The sequence below is a fragment of the Myxocyprinus asiaticus genome, chromosome 20 (assembly GCF_019703515.2).
Source record: "Myxocyprinus asiaticus isolate MX2 ecotype Aquarium Trade chromosome 20, UBuf_Myxa_2, whole genome shotgun sequence".
Taxonomy (NCBI): Eukaryota; Metazoa; Chordata; class Actinopteri; order Cypriniformes; family Catostomidae; genus Myxocyprinus; species Myxocyprinus asiaticus.
In genome coordinates this window covers 9,920,750-9,939,956 of record NC_059363.1, presented here as the reverse complement: position 1 = coordinate 9,939,956, position 19,207 = coordinate 9,920,750, and the positions used below count along the sequence as shown (strand labels likewise).

Genomic DNA, 19,207 nt, shown 5'->3' with positions numbered 1-19,207 from the left:
ATTGCATAATACTAAATTATTACTGTGGGACAAGTTTATTATTATAATACAAAACTGAATTATCATTATTATTTTAAGGATTAAATTTGTTTTACACAAATGTAGTATACTTCTGTCCTTTTTATTTCACCTTCACCTGAAGCTTGTATTTTTGTGTATTTGACAGTTTACAATGCTCTGCATCTAGAAAAGCGCTGTCATCTTCTCTTTTTCTGTTATACTGTGTAGCGTTGGTAGATTTGTATAATAACTTGTAGCCATTATTAATGTTTGGAATTACGTCAATGCTTGAACCTGCAGTACTTTGATTTCACAATGCAAATGGACTCCTCTGAGAGCGTTGAAAACACCATTAGCCCTGTGCATACAGTTCAGCGTGTCTGTTTTTTTCCTGAAGCATACACAGACCAAGTTTTTCTTAAAATCACAGCCTTTTGCGGTTTAATAGTCACATTGATCATATCACCAGTTTGATGTTATTTTGATTAATTGTGCAGGATAGTGAAATTAGTCTACTTATGCGCTCTTTATGAAAGTTAAACGCCAAATAAGAGACGATTTTCACAATACAGCTTAATTTAATATTGTCAACAAAATCGCCACAATTATTTGGGGGATATTCGATATATCGCCCAGGCCTAATAATTATTACAATTTCTTGTTTATAATGGCCAACAATCATGACCGGTATATCTTTGCATGAGCTTTAACATGCCTCACACTTAGACTGTTGTTTTTAATGGCAGCTTTTGCATGCTTACCCCTGGGATGTTGGAGACCACCTCAAAGGTCACACCACAGCCAGGTATGATGCTCCTGGTGGACATTCTCCTCAGGAAGTTTTGAGCAAATCCCTATGCATGTATATAAATAAATACAAATTGCATTTTGTGAAGGAAAGACCAGTATTTGCATGTTATGTATGTGACAAAGACCGTTCACAAATCAATATGCAACTATTACAATGACATCATTGCCAGTAGTTACACATTGAATGCCAAATATTTTGTCAGTGCAAGTCAAATTGGGAGTTTTTCTAAAAAGGCTGAAATAATCTACAGAAAGTTTGAATGGTTGAATGTTTGTTGAAGTTTAAATAATTGCAATAAAATTACAATTAAATGGTCGACAAAAAAAAAATTGGGTCTTCAAATTCCGATGATGGTGTAGGTAGGCCATATAGAACAGATTATGCCGCACCTGTCGTCCAGTGAGGTTCACACAGATGCGTTTGCGCAGGACTAGCTGCATCTCTGCAGGGTGGCTGAGCTGTACTACGGTGCGAACGATCAGGTACACTCTCTGATCTTGGGTGGCACCTCGACTCAGCTGCGGGCACTCATGAACTGTGGAGTCCCAAGAGGCTTCGGCTTTCACCTGGAAGAAAAAAGGTTTTAACAATCCTTTCCTCCATTTCATGGTATTAGGCAACAGATACACCCTACATGAGCCCTCCGGGTTAAGGCAGTATTGTGAGAGACATTCTCACCTCTCCATCATAGTGTTTGACAATCTGAAGGTCAAAAAACTCATCCTCATCCTCTGCACTAAGTGTGGCATCCCAGCCTCCAGCCTCGGGGACATCCAGGTTCTCCTGAGAGCTGAAGTCATCGGCTGGAGGAAGGGAGAAACAAAAGCCCTGTTTACACCTGGTATTAAAGGAACAGTTCACCCAAAAAAAAGACACAAAAAGAAATATTCAGCAGCTGTTCTTTTGGGGGGGGTTTTCTTTCAAAAAAGGTGGATGGGGATCAGGGACAGCCACGGTCACCTTTTACTTTCATTGTACTGACATGAGCAACTTGAACATTCGGGAGCAACCGAAGAAATGTGCAAGGGTCACAGAGGACATTGCTGTTCTTCAGCAGGCAGGAAAAACATACCGCTTAGGTCGAGGAAAAGCACAGGAATGTGGGTTTCCATCCCAGGCACTGGTACCCTGCCAAGAGAGACATAATAACTCATGACCCAAATATCAACAACAAAACATTTGTAAAACTGTTTAAATGATACTGACACCAGTTGAACTAACAATGCCTCAAATTTATATATATCAATCTATCAAAACATTATAACAACCTACTCTCTTCATTTTAAACGCAAGCTACACAGAACTTGAGACTGAATTGTGGTTACATTTCTTTAAAACCCTGCACAAGACATGGCTGGAATATGTACCCTTAATTAGCTCTTCTGATTAAATTTAAAAAAGTTAGCATTATGGTTATAGGTCTGTTACAGGTGTCGTACCACTCAGCAGGAGCTCCTGGTATTCCACTGCCAGCAGAGGGCACCATGACTGCATTTCTCTCCTCAGTTAGCGTCAGACGGCCCTCGAGCAGCTGCGCCTCCCTCTCCACATCATCCTCTGACTTATCTGAGCAAAGACAGCAGACTCATCACCATCACACACACACATATAAATCAAGGAACCTCTGCTATTAATAAAATACTTCAGGACAAAATACATCTCTACATGTGAAACATAACTACCTATAAAATAATGCACGCATCAACAAAATAAACATCCAAGCAGAAAATATTTGATGTTTATAGAGCTATGTGAGTGAGATTTTAGACCAATGCAAGAGGGGCTGAAAATAGAAACCAAATAACTTATAAATATCTTGGCGCGAAATGCTTTTCGCCGTCAGGGATGGTTAGGACACAGTGTAACAGATAAAGGCGTTGTTCACCGAAAAATTTAAATTCATCATTTACTCACCCTCATGCCATCCTAGATGTGTATGTATGACTTTCTTCTGCAGAACACAAATGAAGATTTTTAGAAGAATATTTCAGCTCTGTAGATCCATTCAGTGCAAGTGAATGGTGGCCAGAACTTTGAAGCTCCAAAAAGCACATAAAGGCAGCATAAAGTAATCCATACGACTCCAGTGGTTTAATCCATGTCTCCTGATTATTTCAAGCTCGATTACACTTCTTAGCGCCATCTAGTGCTCTGTGCATGCGTCAAGCGCTAGGAAGTGTAATCGAGCTTGAAACCATGATCGTGCCTAGAGACTGCAATAGCAAGATATACAGTGAAAAAGGAGTTATATTTTGGTCTGTTCTCACCCAAAACCAATTGGTCACCATTCACTTGCATTGTATGGACGTACAGAGCTGCGATATTCTTCAAAAAACCTTTTTTTGTATTCTGCAGAAGAAAGTAAGTCATACACATCTGGGATGGCATGAGGGTGAGTAAATAATGAATTCATTGTAATTTTGGGGTGAACTTTTCTTTTAAAAACCCACCACACAAAACATTATGAAAGAAAACAGAACAATATACTTTGTTTCTGGGTGCTCTATATCTTCATCAGCTGTTTTCACAAAGATTATGCTGTTTAAATGCTTGAGCTCCCCCTCAAAGACAAAATGTCAATTAGTAGCAAACTGAAGAAACAAATCAACTGTCCGGTTGGTGTTTACCCATTTTGCAGACAAGGGACTGAAGATGTTGGTCCAGATACTCTTGTCTCTTAGTGAGAGCAGTGAGCCACTGACGCCTCAGACGCTCCAAATCTCGCTCCTACAAGACGATGAATTAAATATAAAAATCACTGGCAACTTTAAAGCATTTACTGTTTATATTGTATTTATTTTATTTTTATGTAAAAGGCGCAATGTAAACTTTTAAACAGAAAGAAATAGTAATAGTAGAATAGAAATTTTGAAGAATCTGTTACTCAAGACATCAGTTTTAAGGAAAAACTGTTGTGCTCTACATATGGTGCTGGGTGGACATTCATGAGCGCCGCCATGTTAAGATCATATCACAAGCCGAATATTACTCGCTTTATATAGATAATCCCCTGCAATTAAAGGGACAGTTCACCCAAAAATTAAAGAGTTTCTCTCATCATTTACTCACCCTCATGCCATCCCAGATGTGTATGACTTACTTTCTTCTGCAGAACACAAAGATTTTTAGAAGAATATTTCAGCTCCATAGGTCCATACAATGCAAGTGAATGGTGGCCAGAACTTTGAAGCTCCACAAAGGACATAAAGGCAGCATAAAAGTAATCTATACAACTCCAGTGGTTAAATCCATGTCTTTTGAAGCAATATGATAGGAGTGGGTGAAAAACACATCAATATTTAAAGTCCTTTTTACTATAAATTCTCATCCCTGACCAGTAGGTGGCAATAAGCATGGAGAATGCAAATCGAAAAAAAGATTGTGAAAGTGGAGATTTAAAGTAAAGAAAAAACTTAAATATTGGCCTGTTTCTTACTCACACCTATCATTTTGCTTCTGAAGATATGGATTTAATCACTGGAGTTGTATGGATCACTATGCTGACTTTATGTGCTTTTCGAACCTTCAAAGTTCTGGCCACCGTTCACTTGCATTGTATGTACCTACAGTGCTAAGATATTCCTCTAAAAATCGTTATGTTCAGCAGAAGAAATAAAGTCATACACATCGGAGATGGCATGAGTGTGAGTAAATGAGAGAATTTTCTTTTTGGTCAAACTATTCCCTTTAAATGCTTGCTCTTGCTAAATAAATTAATTATGGCTGATTGAACAGCGCATTTGAATAGTGCTAAGTGTCAGAGAACATAAACACAAATGTTACTGAGTACACCTATAAATTTGGCCTTTTTATTGCCTTTAAGGACAGTGGAGAACAACAAGTAAGTAATAGCTCTGACATTTATGGTGATCAAATAATTAATTTGTAATCTTAAATAATTTTGATTCTTATTAGCTAAAAAAAAAAAAAAAAAAACTGCAAAAACATGTTAAAATGAAACATACCTGATAACTGTCCATTTCATCACCCTCAGGCTAAAAAACAAAAACAATAGGAAAGTTACCGACTCTCGAACATCAACAGACATTATCCTGCATTATATAAATTCATCAAACTTAAAAGCTTAAGTGACAAATAACTTTTACCTCTTGTGGATCATTCGCTTTGGTTATCCGCACTTGTCTGATCTCCACACAGCCGATTGACACCCCCAGAATGATCTCTGCTATCAAAGGCATTGTGCCGGAATCCTGCACAGAACGCACCTCTACCTGCACCCGTCGAGACTGGCCCTGTAATCAGTGTTAGGTAAGTTACTCTAAAAAAGTAATTAATTACTACTAATTACATCTTCTACAGTGTAATTAGATTACTGTACTAATTACTCTATCTGAAAAGTAACTGCATTACTTATTTCTAATTACTTTCTAAAACCCTTATCAACCTCAAACATACAAGGATAGACATGAAACTTTTCTTATAATTATTTCAAATAAATCATATAAAATCAAATAAATAATTCATGAACTGGCAAAAGAATTTAAGCGGGCAGCATTAAATTAGAAAACATACATTTTAGCTTTAGACATTAAATTTCGATTTTAAATTCAATTGTTCTATACAGAGTCTATACAGAATTTCACGCAATTATATCTGAAGTAACTAATTAAATTATTGAAAAAGTAAGAGTAATCCCTTACTTTACTTTTTCAATGAAAAAGTAATTTAATTACAATAATTAATTACTTAGTAATGCACTACACCCAACACTGCCTGTAATACACACACACACACACACACACACACACACACAGGTAACATACTTATCCCTTTACTAAAATGCTACCCACACTGCTTTGTGTTTTACTCGTGCTCTGGTGTTCTATCAAAGTTCACAAGCATATGAGCCATTAAAAAAAAAAACAAGTTGTTAAGAATTTTCGAATGCAAGCTGTCAAAAACATCCCGTTGCATGTGACAAATAAGCCTCAAACATGAGTCATAAGGTATTTCATGCGATGCATTTTTATGCTAAAATAAAGCCAACATGTGCAGTGGTTCTCAAAGTGTGGGGTGCAATAGGGGGGCACGGAAGGCTGGCCCATTCTCAAATCTCTTTCACTTTCACACATTCAACAAAAATACTGACAATGAACACAAGAAGCAATATGCACAAATTATTTGCCTCTGCCTTTTCTCCTGCCTTGTTTAAACTTTCGCCTTGCAGGCTGGCACCGCGTCTTGCACGCACAGCTCTCGACAGCCCAAAGCGTTCATGGTGTCAGGTGCGCTCGCAACTGGCGGGCGTGCCGGTTTCAAATGGGTGAAGTGGTGAATTAACTCTTAAATTTCGGTCTGTTCCTCTCACAACACTATCATACGGCTTCAGAAGAATTTAGATCTAAGGCACGAGTGTTATGGGCTACTTTAAGGTGCTTTGATGTGTGCTTTTGGAGCTTAGACAGCCACAATCACGATCTCACTCTCAACCCTCAATCTTGTGTTTCACGGATTAAAAAAAGTCATACTGGCACGACGAGGGTGAGTAAATGATGGCAGAAATGTCTTTGAAATAAAGTTTGTCAGTATAATTAATCAAGCTTAAATTATTGTACAGAGGTCCTGACCGCAGCCGCAACAGCACATAGACGGCACTGTCACGTGATACTTGTTACTTTTTATTTTGCGCTGGCCAGGATGGGCCGCAGTCGTTTAATATAACTGGATAAGGATTTAAAAATACTTTTATAAAGACTGCTGAGGCTTGTTTTCATTCACATGTTTGAATCCTTGTAATTATCAGTTTTAAAATGTCTAGTGTAAAATGTCTCCATAATGAGATATAAAACTGTCTTACAGTTAAATGCGGATGAATGGAGGATTCGGTTTTCTCAGCGGCTAAGCGCCCCCTGGAGGTCTCATGAAATAAAACAAAAGTCTTTGGCTGACAACATGTGCAATTTGCAATGTGTTCATGTCCAGGGGTTGCTCAAGCAGCAGTACCACTTTTTATTATTATTATTATTTTTATGTTTTAAAAATATTTATTTTTATATATTTATGTAACAAAGTATTCACAAAAACAGAACAACCTAGTGACAACCACTGGTCTAATGCATAACTGCACAGAAACATGAGAAGTTTATTCAGTGCTCACCTGTTTAAGTTGGAAGATGCCTCCAGTTCGAATATCTCGCGCCTGTACAACTTCAACAGGCATGTACTCTCCATTCTCATTCAGCTCCAGTATCTGCACCCACATTTCCAGCTTACGCGTGACCTCACTCCACCTGGAAAATGCATAAGTCAAAAAAAAAAAAAAAAGGTCAACGCCAACACTACAATTGTGCAACACTTCCGATTTCTAAGGGAATGATCTGTACAGGGTGCCCACACCTTTTGACCAGTAGATTTCCATAATTTTTCAATGACCTTTTCAGTAGTTTGATAACTGGAAAATGATTTTTTTTTTTAAATAATTTAAACAGATTGGCTAATGAATCATTCAGACTGATCTGTGAACCAGTTCAGTGAAAATAACTGAAGAGAACAATTCATCAAACATCAGACATCACTACGGCTTGCCGACAAGTTTTACTGTACAGTATGAAACAAGCAAAACATAGCCATTGAAATAGTTTAGAGCAGAGCATAACTAGAAAAACGATCACAATTTCCATGACTTTGCCAGGCCTAGAAAACACAATATTTAAATGCCTTGATACTCCAGGGCTTTTTTGCAGGTGGGAACCTTGGTTATATCAGGCTAATCAGACACTTGGAAAGGGGTTCAGGGCTGGATTTTACTCCACACCTATCACGTAATGTGCGTGTTTTGGCCTGGATGATGCGGAGATCCCACAGCGCAGGGTTCCTGCCAGGATCAGACTGCCTGTGTCCGTACACCTCGATGGCCATTGCGCCCTCTGTCAGATATTCGATAAACTCCTCTGTCACAGTCACAGCATACTCCTATCATACAGAGAGTAAAACACAACTATAGATTTATACTTGGTTAATCCTTTTCTGCCAATGTTAATGAACTTTCTTGATAGGAATGTTGTTCCAACTTGTGTAAATTACATTGTGCTACCGCACTATAAGATTGCAAGAACACATGGCTTGACTCGTACCTTACAACTGTCAAACACCACCATGCAGTTGGGGTCTTTGCTGCTTGAGAAAGAGGCGGAGGGATCCACTTCTGGGGCAACAATGATGGGCTCTGGCTGATCCCAGAATGAGTACTGACAAAAGACAAAATTGGACAGGTACTGCGGGAGACCGGTAGCTTGTAGGATCTTAATCTGTTTGAGAGACATGAGAAAAAAAATATTGTTAATATGTAACTAGCATCTAAACCTAACAGAGCTGGTTAAGACGCCTGAATCCTATCCCAAATATTAGAAGCCAAAGCATTGCTTTTAAAAATTGGATAATTTATTACCTCTCTGTGGAATTTTGCACTTAAAAATACTGTAAACTATATCATACATGGGAACTTGGGAATCTTATTTTGATGTATAGTGAACACAGCATAGAATCCTTTTCTGCTATGGCAGAAATTAATATGCCATAGTATTAATAGTAATAAATATACATAGTAATAAATATACTTTAAATGCAATAAAAAATGAATTAAAGGTGGAGTAAGTCATTTTAATCCAATACACTTTGTCAAATTCCACGAATATAGTGTGCGCTGAAAACAATTCCGGTGCTTGTACACAGTCCTGGCTCTGTAAATGGGAAAATAAACAAAGTGGATCAGACCGATCCACGCAACAATATTTCAGCCAACCAGCAACAGGGGGTGGTTCGTGCTCATGCACAGGATCGGGGGGGAGGGGAGATGGGGGAAATGGGGCAGTGAACGAGAGGGAAATTCATTAGAAGAAGAGGGACGGTAAATCTGGCTAATGCTAACTTGCTGAACTCCAAGCAGGAGAGATGGCCGAGAAACAGCCCAAGAGAAAGAGGTCAGAAGAATATAAAATGAAAAAGAAGGGGTATGATCAGGCAAGGGCTAGGAGCCGCAATACATCGGAGAGGCTTTCCAATGGTGGACAGACCTGCGAGAGCTGAAAGACCTGAAGACGGATGCTGAGGTTGCTTTGTTTCTGCTTGATAGGTGGGAAACATTAGTTTTGCTATGTTTCACAGAACCAAGATATGCTGTTGTTGTGATGTTAGCTATAGTAGCAGGAAAGTTGTGAGTGTCGCTGTCTGGAGCTGGTGTGCTGGCTCTGGGAAACCGTCTCGTCCTCTCTGCATGTTATCTTCACAACAGCAACTATAGCAACAGTCTGCTAACCAACTACCTAGCGAACGTTATTTACATCACTTGCTGTGCTGTTGTTCGCTCTACATCTTGGTATTTGTCCGTACAACGTTTGCACAGGTTTTTATAGCCATGATGGCATAAAAACACAAGTGTGTTAGCACAGTGGGATTATTTGGATTGATACATAAATCGAAATGTTATGCTAGGTAATGTTAGCTTCTTTGCTAGCTAGCTACAAATCTACTGTCCTCTTTGGTCACTGTAGTTTTGTCAACAGTCAACATATCAACAGTCTTTCTCAGGAATCGCTTACTCCACCTTTAAAAAAAATAATAATCTAATGCAGGTGGCCCTAAAACTTCAATACTCACCATACAAACCAGCTTGCGTTCCTGTACTTCGCCCTCTGGGCTTCCATCACTGTCATCTCCTCCGGCTATGCTGTCACCAAACCCCCCACCCACTCTCATCACCTCTACGTGTAGTCGCCCAGCAACCTGACACAAGCAACAAATGAACACAACGCTTCACCGGACCACTGGAAATAAACATCTGTGCTTTATATCATGACTATTAGATCCAATTTCACAGGTCATATTGCACTTGATTGAATTTATGCCCCATCTCATCTTCATGAAATGAAATAGTCAGTTGTGAAATATTCATAACATATCAAAGCACTGATTTCATTTAGCTGACTGGTGCTGTAAAATCTGAACGTATCATTCTCACCTCTCCTTTCTGATTGATTATGGGAACAGCGTATTGCAGTTTCACGTCATAGAAGAGGCAGGAAAGGAAAACATTGGCCACACCGATCAAACTGTGGTTCACCTGCTCATCAAAGAATGGGTCTGCTCTTTTGAAGTATGATCGCATCACCTATGAGACACAAAGAGAAAGATTACGCCTATAGCAGCTCTTTTTCATCCTTTTCCTGATGGAAATGTTTAAGCTTTTTATTGGTCTTAGCTGGCCTTCCTGCCTGAAGACCAGCTTGGCCAGACTGGGAGACAAGCTAGACCAGCTTAAACTAGCCTGGTCAGGATGGGAGACCAGCTAGACCAGCTTGGCCAGACTGGGAGACCAGCTTAAACTAGCTTGGCCAGGATGGGAGACCAGCTAGAACAGCTTGGCCATACTATGAGACCAGATTAAACTAGCCTGGCAAAGATGGGAGACCAGCTACACCAGTTGAAGACAAGCTTGACTAGACTGGAAGACAAGCCTAAACCAGATTGGCCAAGATGGGAGACCAGCTAGACCAAACTGGAAGACCAGCTAGACTAGGTTAACCAGCATCACCAAGATGGAAGACCAGCTGAATGCCTGCAAGGCCAGACTGGGAGACCAGCTAGACCAGCTTAAACCAGCATGGCCAAGATGGGAGACCAGCCAGACCAGTAGAAGACCAGCTAAACCAGACTGGGATAACAGCTAGACCAGATTAAACAAGCCTGACTAAGATGGGAGACCAGCTAGACAAGGTGAAGACCAGCTTGGCCAAGATGGGAGACAAGATTAGCCAGGCTGGGAGACCAGTTTAAACCAGCTTGGTCAGGGTGGGACACCATCCTGAAGACCACCTGGTTCAAGCCATTTTATTTCAGCAGTGTTATTAAATAGTAAAACATGTGATGAATTGGAGCTTACAGGATTATCCTCATCAAAGTCCTTCCACTCCTGATAAAGCTCTCTCATGTCCACCAGCCGGTTTTCCATCTTCTCAAGGGCCCAGATCTGCTTCCCTTTGCCTTTCCTCCTCACTTGAATGGCAGGTTCGCTCAATACAGCATCTCGCTACACACACAAACACAAAAAAAAAAAAAAACATTAACGAACCACATGATGGCAGACCATGGTTAAGTTATCCTGTGTGCTGGTGTAAATGGTGACTGACCTTCCTGTTGGCATTGAGGTTTGCGGCAGGGATCTGCAGAGTAACTCTGTACTCTGTCCTTTTGTCCAGCTCTTCAGCAATGAAGCTCGCCTCCTGCACTAACAGATTAGCCCTCACAATCTGCTCCCTCAGCTTCCTCAAACTCCGCGTCAACACTGCCTCTCTGGGATCAAACAACAGTTATCATTTTAACACATTACATCAAACTATTCCTAGATTTCTGCTTTGGAGAATACTAAATTCTTTCTTTCTTATTTTCTGTCTCTGTATTCGCCTAGCCTTCCGTCCATCCATCACATAAACCCTGAGATATTTATATTTATTGCTCTTTCAATGCTTTATTACAAGGTAATTCTGCTCACCTCTCCTCGCTCCACTGGCGCAGGCGATGCTGGGCACTGGGTGATGAAGACATCCCTCCCTGGCTCAGTCTCTCCAAGCTGCAGTAGTGTGGCTGCAGGGGCTGTGACTGCGGTATCTGCATGCTCTGTCTGTCTGGGGTAAGTTGTCTGCGTAGTTGATGCAGCTCCTGCTCGTACATGAGCCGCTGGCGCTCCAGAGCAGTCCTCTTCTCTTCCTCATGCTGCCGCTCCAGAGACTGAAGTACAGCCTGCATGGGGTCTGAAATATGGAAAAACAGTTGTCATTTAGTTTTACATGTTGTTTTTGTTACTGCACCTTTACGACTTCAATAATTCATTCGTATTGTGTTTTTAATGCAGCGATTCTCATGCGTCTAAAACTCACCGTTGCTCCCTAGGGCTTTCATCATGACTTCAGTCTGAGCAAACTCATAGCTGAAGCTGACCTCACTAGACACCTCACTGGCTGTGTCTCCCTCTCCATCCAGCTGTTCACTGCTGTTACTGTTCTTCATATTCCCTCCCTCACCCTCCTCTTCCTCACCTCGTGAGCGCCGCTTCGGGAGGTTTATCCTGAATAAGACATGGACTAAGAGTCATCATAAAAGCAGACCCATAATGGTCCTTCACAAGTTTTGCTCAATGCAGTTTATCACAGATGTTCTTAACCTCTGTAACACTGACCTGAAAAAGTGGTTGTTTCCCCATAAAATCCGATCACCATGGTGAAGCTGTTGCCGACTCGTGACTGGAGATCCATTAACACAAGTTCTGCAACAACAGACACAACAGAATGTTAATTTACACAACAGCTACAAGTTAATAGTTGAGTTTATCAAAGATGACAATTTAGATATCTGCTATTGAACACAGTTTTTATCCAAACTGACTTAAATTGCCACCTATGGTATTTGAACTTAAGGCCTGTAGATTACCAGCCCAGCTTTTTACCATTATGCAACCACCACCATGGTATTACCGTGAGTTTCTGTAAGGGTTGAGAAAGACAGCTCCCTCAGGAGTGATGTTAATGACACAATGCTCTGCCTGGATGCCCATCCCACAAAGCTGGATGTCCTGAGAGTCTGCTGATCCAACATTAGTGTGCTCCTGCAAAATAAGCCAGCGTCAACAGCTGTTAACACTGTACATGGTACATCCATGCAGGCTTAACACAATTACAAGCACTTAAAAGGATATTTCACCCAAAAATTGTCTCATCATTTACTCATCCTCATGCCATCCTAGATGTGTATGACTTTCTTTCTTCTGTAGAACACAAACTAAGATTTTTAGAAGAATATCTCCACTCGGTTGGTCCATTCAATGCAAGTGAATGGTGGCCAGAACTTTGAAGGTCCAGAAAGCATAAAAAGGCAGCATAAAAGTAATCCATATGACTCCAGTGGTTAAATCCATATCTTCAAAAGTGATATGATCAGTGTGGGTGAGAAACAGATGAATATACAAGTCCTTTTTATTATAAATTCTCATCCCTGGCCAGTAGATGGCGAAATGCACGAAGAATGTGAATCACCAAAAACAAAAGAATGTGACTGTGGAGATTTATAGTAAAAAAAGGACTATTATACTGATCTGTTTCTCACCCACACCTATCATATTGCTTCCGAAGACATGGATTAAACCACTGGAGTCGCAAGGATCACCCTTATGCTGCCTTTACGTGCTTTTTGGACCTTCAAAGTTCTGGCCACACTTCACTTGCACTGAACGGAATGGAACGGAACTAAAGACCTAAAATCTTTGTATATATAGCAGGAGACAGAAAGTCATAACCTCATGCAATCCCAGATGTGTAAGTAAATGAGAGAATTTTCATTTTTGGGTGAACTATCCCTTTAGCACACACCATATTGTCAAGCAATTCACACATAGTAAATCTACCAAGACAGGCTGCATGTACATATAAAATTATAATGCCCATGTAATTAGCAATTCAGAAACAAATTAGTACATTTATATTTCAGCCCTCTTTGCCACGTTTATTGATCATAGTCGGGAGAGGACAGGATATGATGGGAGGGAGAATGAACAAGATCAAGATGTGTTGCAAGCAGGATTCGAACCTGCACTGCCCACATGAGCACCAAAGCTCAATGTTTCAGAGCATGTGCATGTGGCCACAGCACTTACTCAAAGCATATCTCACAAACAAGCTATGATATTCTGGCTGTACGTTACCTTGAGGTAATAGACCAACAGTTCATTGAGAGCAGGATCAGCGTTGAGGTTGACCAGGAAGCACTTATCTTCACCAACCCTGATGCCAGATGACTGCAGAGAAATGCCAAGACTCTCCAACTGTTTCTGCCTCTCCTGAGGAATAAAACAAATGAAGAAAAACATGTCTGCTAGTGTTATGAAGTTACAAATTACAACAAAAGTTAGAGTGGCCAGATGTAAACAAAGAAACAAGATAAAAAAGTATAAATTATTGTGGCTGTTACTTGTGCAATTTCCTCAGTCTTCCTCAGTTTCTCTTCCCAGGTTACCGTCATCTCCAGGATCAATTTTTCAGACTCTTCTAACCTCTCCTTCAGCTCTGGCGCCTTCATAGACTATGGTGAACACAATTGGTCATTTTATGCACCTTTAACTTTTTGAAAGGACACACTATCAAAAAGGCATCTAAGAGTCTAAGTTGTAGTGTGTACCTCAGCCTGTGTCAGCTGATCTCGCAGTTTCTCCACTTCCTCCCGGAGTTCTCGGATAATTCTCGCATTGGGGTCTTCATTGACAACGGCATGGTTGACGATGCTCTTTGCTCGGTCGGCATAACGCAACGTGGACAGGGTCTCATCGTAGTTGTCTGCCGCTGGACTCACAGTGGCAACCATGGCGGTCCGACTGTTTCCACCTAAACTGTCCTGCAGTTACAGTGGAAAGAAGTACAGTAGCCATCAGTGTGGTCACTTTCCAGAAAGCTGACCACTACAAAGTCTACTGTGTGTACACAGCTATTGCTTAGTATATAGCTATACAAAATTGTCCTAAAAAGTGAGCCAAATCTGATAAAACCTCCCTTTGGAGAGATGCTCAGTTGGAAAAATCGATTTACAACTGAAGCAAATAGGGTTTGGGTTAGTCTCAAGTAATAATCATTAGCTTTATACAAAAAAAAAAAAAAAAAAGTCTAAGGTATGTCCCCATTTAGATAGCAGAGTAGACAAGCATACCGTATGTGGGAGTGTGGCATTGGAAAAAGGACTGGAAGAACTGTTAAAAATACTGTTAAAATTCCCCTCTCCCTTGTTTACCAGACAGAATGAGTGTTCGTACCTTGAGCAGCCATGTGAGCACTGAATCTCTGTAGGGCACAAATTTGTTCTTGTTCTTTCCAGCGCCCTGGTCTGCCAACGCTGAGATCACCAACCCCAGAGTGGTTAAAGATCTTCCATGTGTTGAGAGGGAAGAAAGAGAAAGGGGAAAAAATAAGTGGCGAAATACAGATGGAAGAGGAAAGAGCAACTCATCAAACAGAATGGTATGCAATGCCAGGCCAAAAGCCTTCTCCAGATTTATAAAACTGCTTAAGAACAAACTGTGCCTTTAGATTCAGCTTTTTTTTTTGCACGTCTGATTTTCCACAGCTTAAGATGCCTTAGTGCCAAAAAAAGAAAAAATCGTAAGGTGACTCACATTCAGAGACACTTTTAAAGGGATACAGAACCCAAAAATGAAAATTCTTCTACCATTTACTCTCATGTTGTTCCAAAACAGTATGACATTCTGTGGAAAAAAGGAGATGGTAGGCAGATTGTTAGCCTCAGTCACCACTCACTTTCACTGCATAATTTTTTCCATACAATTAAAGTAAATGGTGACTGAGGCTATCATTCTGCCTAGCATCTCTTTTTCTGTTCTACGGTAAAAAGAAAGTCATACGGGTTGGGAACGGCATGAGTGTCTGAATAAATAATGTCAGAATTTGCAGTTTTGGTTAAACTTTCCCTTTAAGATGCCTCTCTCACCACCCGAAAAGAGGACTAGGACCAAAACAGATCCATAAACAAAAACATGGAGGTACAGGAAAGAAGGCATCATGCAGAAAGAGTCCAGAGCTTGCATACTTGTTGATGTTGCTGCCTTCTTTGAGCCGCTCGCCTGCAGCGCCCGTCTTAGCAGCTCGCTCACTTCCTGCCAGGTCCACCAAACTCAACTTACTAACCTTTTCCCCACTTGTCTGTAGAAAGAAAGAGTAAAAAAAACAAGACAGAAATGGGAGAAATTAGTGGTTCGAAATTGAATACTGGCTTAATACTTACTGAATCCTACACAGTATAGACTGAATACTTTTTTTGTAAGAAAGTATGCAATATTTTGTATAAAAATATTATGCAACAGTACAAACTGTGCAACTAAAAACCTCTCTAATAGTATGGTACACTGTGGACACAGGATATATCATGCACATTTTCAAAAGAGGTATCAAGGTAATTTTGTAAACATTTTCAAATCTTACCAGTCTGACCACATATCTGGTCAAGAAAATGTAGAAAAATTTTAAAAAATTGCAACTGATATTAAATGCAGGTATTTCATGTGCAGTGGGTAATTTTGCTCATTTTGCTCATCTTGCTCATATATATTCCATATTAATTTTCTTTAGGCAGCATTAATTGGGGAACACAAGGGAATTTATTAGGTTAACACCTAAAAGGAAAACTGGTGTTTTCCATCCTTTTAAGCACAGACTAAGTAAACAAACTATTTTATGAAAGTAGAAATTATGTGGGTTGTGTTGAACTTTCTAGAGGTAATGGTTTATTTATATTTCAATTATTATTATTATCATTATTCATTTTATTACGTTTACACATGTAAATGTCTTTAGATCTTAATTTGTATTGGTAATTTTCCACCTATTTTCGTAGACCAGCGCTACTCAACATGCGACCTGAGCCATCTTTTGCTGCCAGCATTGATTTCATCATCAAAAACACATTTATCAATAGCCTATCAAATGTGCATTTTCCAGAGAATTCACAGTAGCTCTCTGTATTGCTGAAGCACAGCTAGAGAGAGAAATAAACTGCAAAAGGATGTAACAAAGAATAACTGAGCATAGCTGTTGTTTCGTGAGAATGTTTCATGCGGCTGATATTTCACGTGGCTGTCAGTCAGTGCGCGCATTCATAGAAACAGCTGTGCGCACATGCATGGTCTGTCAATCAAGTATGTGCAAACTCAGCTGAGTCATTCATCATCGCAAATCTTTCAAACCCATTTGAATAGCTTAAAGATGTGCGCCCAGGGCTCATTGATGCACGTAGAAAGCGAAGGCTAGCCCGTCTGGTCCGATCCCACAGAGGAGTTACTGTAGCTTAAATTGCTAAGAAAAACTTAATGCTGGCCATGATAGAAAGGTTTCAGAATACACAGTGCACCGCAGCTTGCTGAGTATGGGGCTGTGTAGCCGCAGACCGGTCAGAGTGTCCATGCTTACCCCGGTCCACCGCCGAAAGCCCCTACAGTGGGCACATGAGTGTCAGAACTGGACCATGGAGCAATGGCAGGTGGCCTGGTCTGATGAATCACATTTTCTTTTAGATCATGTGGACGGCCGGGTGCGTGTGCATCGTTTACCTGGGGAAGAGATGGCAGCAGGATGCACTATGGGAAGAAGGCAGGCCGGCGGAGGCAGTGTGATGCTCTGGGCAATGTTCTGCTGGGAAACTTTGGGTCCTGGCATTCATGTGGATGTTACTTTGACATGTACCACCTACCTAAAGATTGTTGCAGACCACCTACACCCCTTCATGGCAACGGTATTCACTGACGGCAGTGACCTCTTTCAGCAGGATAATGCGCCCTGCCACACTGCAAAAATTGATCAGGAATGGTTTGAGGAACATGACAAAGAGTTCAAGGTGTTGACTTGGCCTCCAAATTCCTATCTCAATCCAATTGAGCATCTATGTGATGTGCTGGACCAACAAGTCCGATCCATGGAGGCCCCACCTCGGAACTTACAGGACTTAAAGGATCTGCTGCTAACGTCTTGGTGCCAGACACCACTGGACACCATCAGAGGTCTTGTGGAGTCCATGTCTCGACAGGTCAGAGCTGTTTTGGCGGCACGAGGGGGCCGTACACAATATTAGGCAGCTGGTTTTAATGTTGTGGCTAACATTAAAACATTAAAACCACCTGCCTAATATTGTGTAGGTCCCCCTCATGCTTCCAAAATAGGTCATCCAGGTATACCATACCAAAAGAATTCATATACTCTGCATAGTACACATACTGCAGAATTATGAGTAGTAGTATCCTATTCTGAACATAGCCAAAGAGACAGATAGGAAAAGGCTGCATCACCAAAAACATGGGCCAGTCACATTAGCCAACGAACTAAATGTACCATGAGCGAACAATTAGGGAAAAAAACGACAATCATCTCTCGCTTCTGAACATTTCCATGCCTGCCAGTGCTTGTCCTTAAAAACCCGGGGAAACGGTTTTAAACTTTAAATTAGTGTATGAATGACCATGCTGGACATATTCTGGTGGGCAGTCCTATACTGCAAAGGAACAATGGTAAGAGAGGCTATGGCAGGCAGTAGACAAGCATCCATTGTTCTCCTGACAATTGCACAGCACCGGAACAGTATGTGGGTGGGGCTCCTTTATAAGGCCCAGCATCAGACCTTACTCTACACAATACCACCCCCCCCCCTTTTGAGCAATCACAGATGAGGATTAATTGAGAGGAGAGGCAGAGAGATGTGAGTGAGCAGCAGAGGAGAGGATATGGAAAGAAGTGGGGGGGGGGGAGCTGGACTGAGATTACAGTGCATTAGAACAACAAAGAGAGCCGTTGTATGGCAAAGGTTCTGGCTCCACATGCACAATGTGAGAATACACCATATAGAGCCACAGTTCATTCTTTAGCTATTTGAAGGGGATCTAATCAACACTTTGCAGCATTTTATTTATTTTTTCCTCTTAAAAGGAATAGTTCACCCAGAAATCATTAATAAAGTGCAAAAAATCAAATATGGTGGCCAAGTCAATAACTTCAAACCTCATTGGTTCTTGCTTGAAAAAGGACCCCAAAACATAATTACAGCACAGAAAAGTAAATTATAAGATTCATCAAGTATAATCGAAGTCTTTCAAAGCTATACATGGCCAAACGTCATGACGTCATGTCACACATTTGGTCACATGTCACTTCAAAAGACTTGGAATATAGTGCATGAGTTGTACTGATTACTTACAGTGTTTTAATGCTACATTTTCAAGCTAATAAATTCACTTTTTGTGTTCCACAGATGAAAGACAGACGTCATATGGGCTTGGAGCGACATCAGGGTGAGTAATCAAAGACAGACTTTTTTTTTTAGGGTGAACTGTTTCTTTAAGTTCCCTTTTACAGTTTGTCAAGGTTTCTTGTATCAAAAACACTGGTCATTTATTTTTACAAGACCATTTTGCACCTCCTCCCTGAGTCCTTAAAGGTTCAGTAGTAAAACCCAGCTGTTTACTTCTAAGACTTTTTAGGTCAATGACCTCTGCTATGATTGGCTACCTTCGTCGCATGTGAAATGAACACTACCACCACAGGAAAACTGCTGAATACTGATTTGGTGTTGATATTATATACAATTCTGACACCATAACCGTGACATAAACAGATGGCTACCGCGATAAAATTAATTGCAAAGAGTGGCCATTCATTTGTTCTCTGTGCACTTGTCGATGACAGGTGCATGAGAGATATTTGTGTTGGCACTCCTGGAAGTGTCATGACGCAGATGTGTCTGCAGCATCGGATCTGTGCAGGTATGCCGTTAAGACCAATCCATAACAGTGCGAGTAATGCTTCACATACAATAAACTGGCTTTCAAGGATGTATTCCTTGTCA

General features: G+C 40.6%; 1 protein-coding gene across 5 annotated transcripts in view; it reads right to left on the bottom strand.

The window, feature by feature from the left end:
* The window catches only part of LOC127411477 (kinesin-like protein KIF13B), a 72,394-nt gene that overhangs the window by 15,020 nt on the left and 38,167 nt on the right, over positions 1-19,207 (bottom strand). For all 5 annotated transcript variants that reach the window (XR_007892286.1, XR_007892287.1, XM_051647062.1 and 2 more), the window contains 24 exons: positions 15,410-15,522; positions 14,619-14,730; positions 13,994-14,206; positions 13,787-13,897; positions 13,521-13,655; positions 12,298-12,428; positions 12,003-12,089; positions 11,704-11,891; positions 11,319-11,577; positions 10,957-11,119; positions 10,710-10,856; positions 9,789-9,938; positions 9,428-9,553; positions 7,906-8,079; positions 7,587-7,744; positions 6,930-7,062; positions 4,918-5,064; positions 4,777-4,806; positions 3,439-3,538; positions 2,251-2,377; positions 1,884-1,939; positions 1,490-1,614; positions 1,201-1,377; positions 762-854 (listed from right to left, as the gene is read on the bottom strand). Coding sequence is in view for 3 of the 5 variants with exons in the window: in XM_051647062.1 (XP_051503022.1) it covers positions 762-854; positions 1,201-1,377; positions 1,490-1,614; positions 1,884-1,939; positions 2,251-2,377; positions 3,439-3,538; positions 4,777-4,806; positions 4,918-5,064; positions 6,930-7,062; positions 7,587-7,744; positions 7,906-8,079; positions 9,428-9,553; positions 9,789-9,938; positions 10,710-10,856; positions 10,957-11,119; positions 11,319-11,577; positions 11,704-11,891; positions 12,003-12,089; positions 12,298-12,428; positions 13,521-13,655; positions 13,787-13,897; positions 13,994-14,206; positions 14,619-14,730; positions 15,410-15,522 (3,255 nt within the window). In the remaining 2 variants the exon portion in view is untranslated. The remainder of the gene's footprint in view (positions 1-761; positions 855-1,200; positions 1,378-1,489; positions 1,615-1,883; positions 1,940-2,250; positions 2,378-3,438; positions 3,539-4,776; positions 4,807-4,917; positions 5,065-6,929; positions 7,063-7,586; positions 7,745-7,905; positions 8,080-9,427; positions 9,554-9,788; positions 9,939-10,709; positions 10,857-10,956; positions 11,120-11,318; positions 11,578-11,703; positions 11,892-12,002; positions 12,090-12,297; positions 12,429-13,520; positions 13,656-13,786; positions 13,898-13,993; positions 14,207-14,618; positions 14,731-15,409; positions 15,523-19,207) is intronic.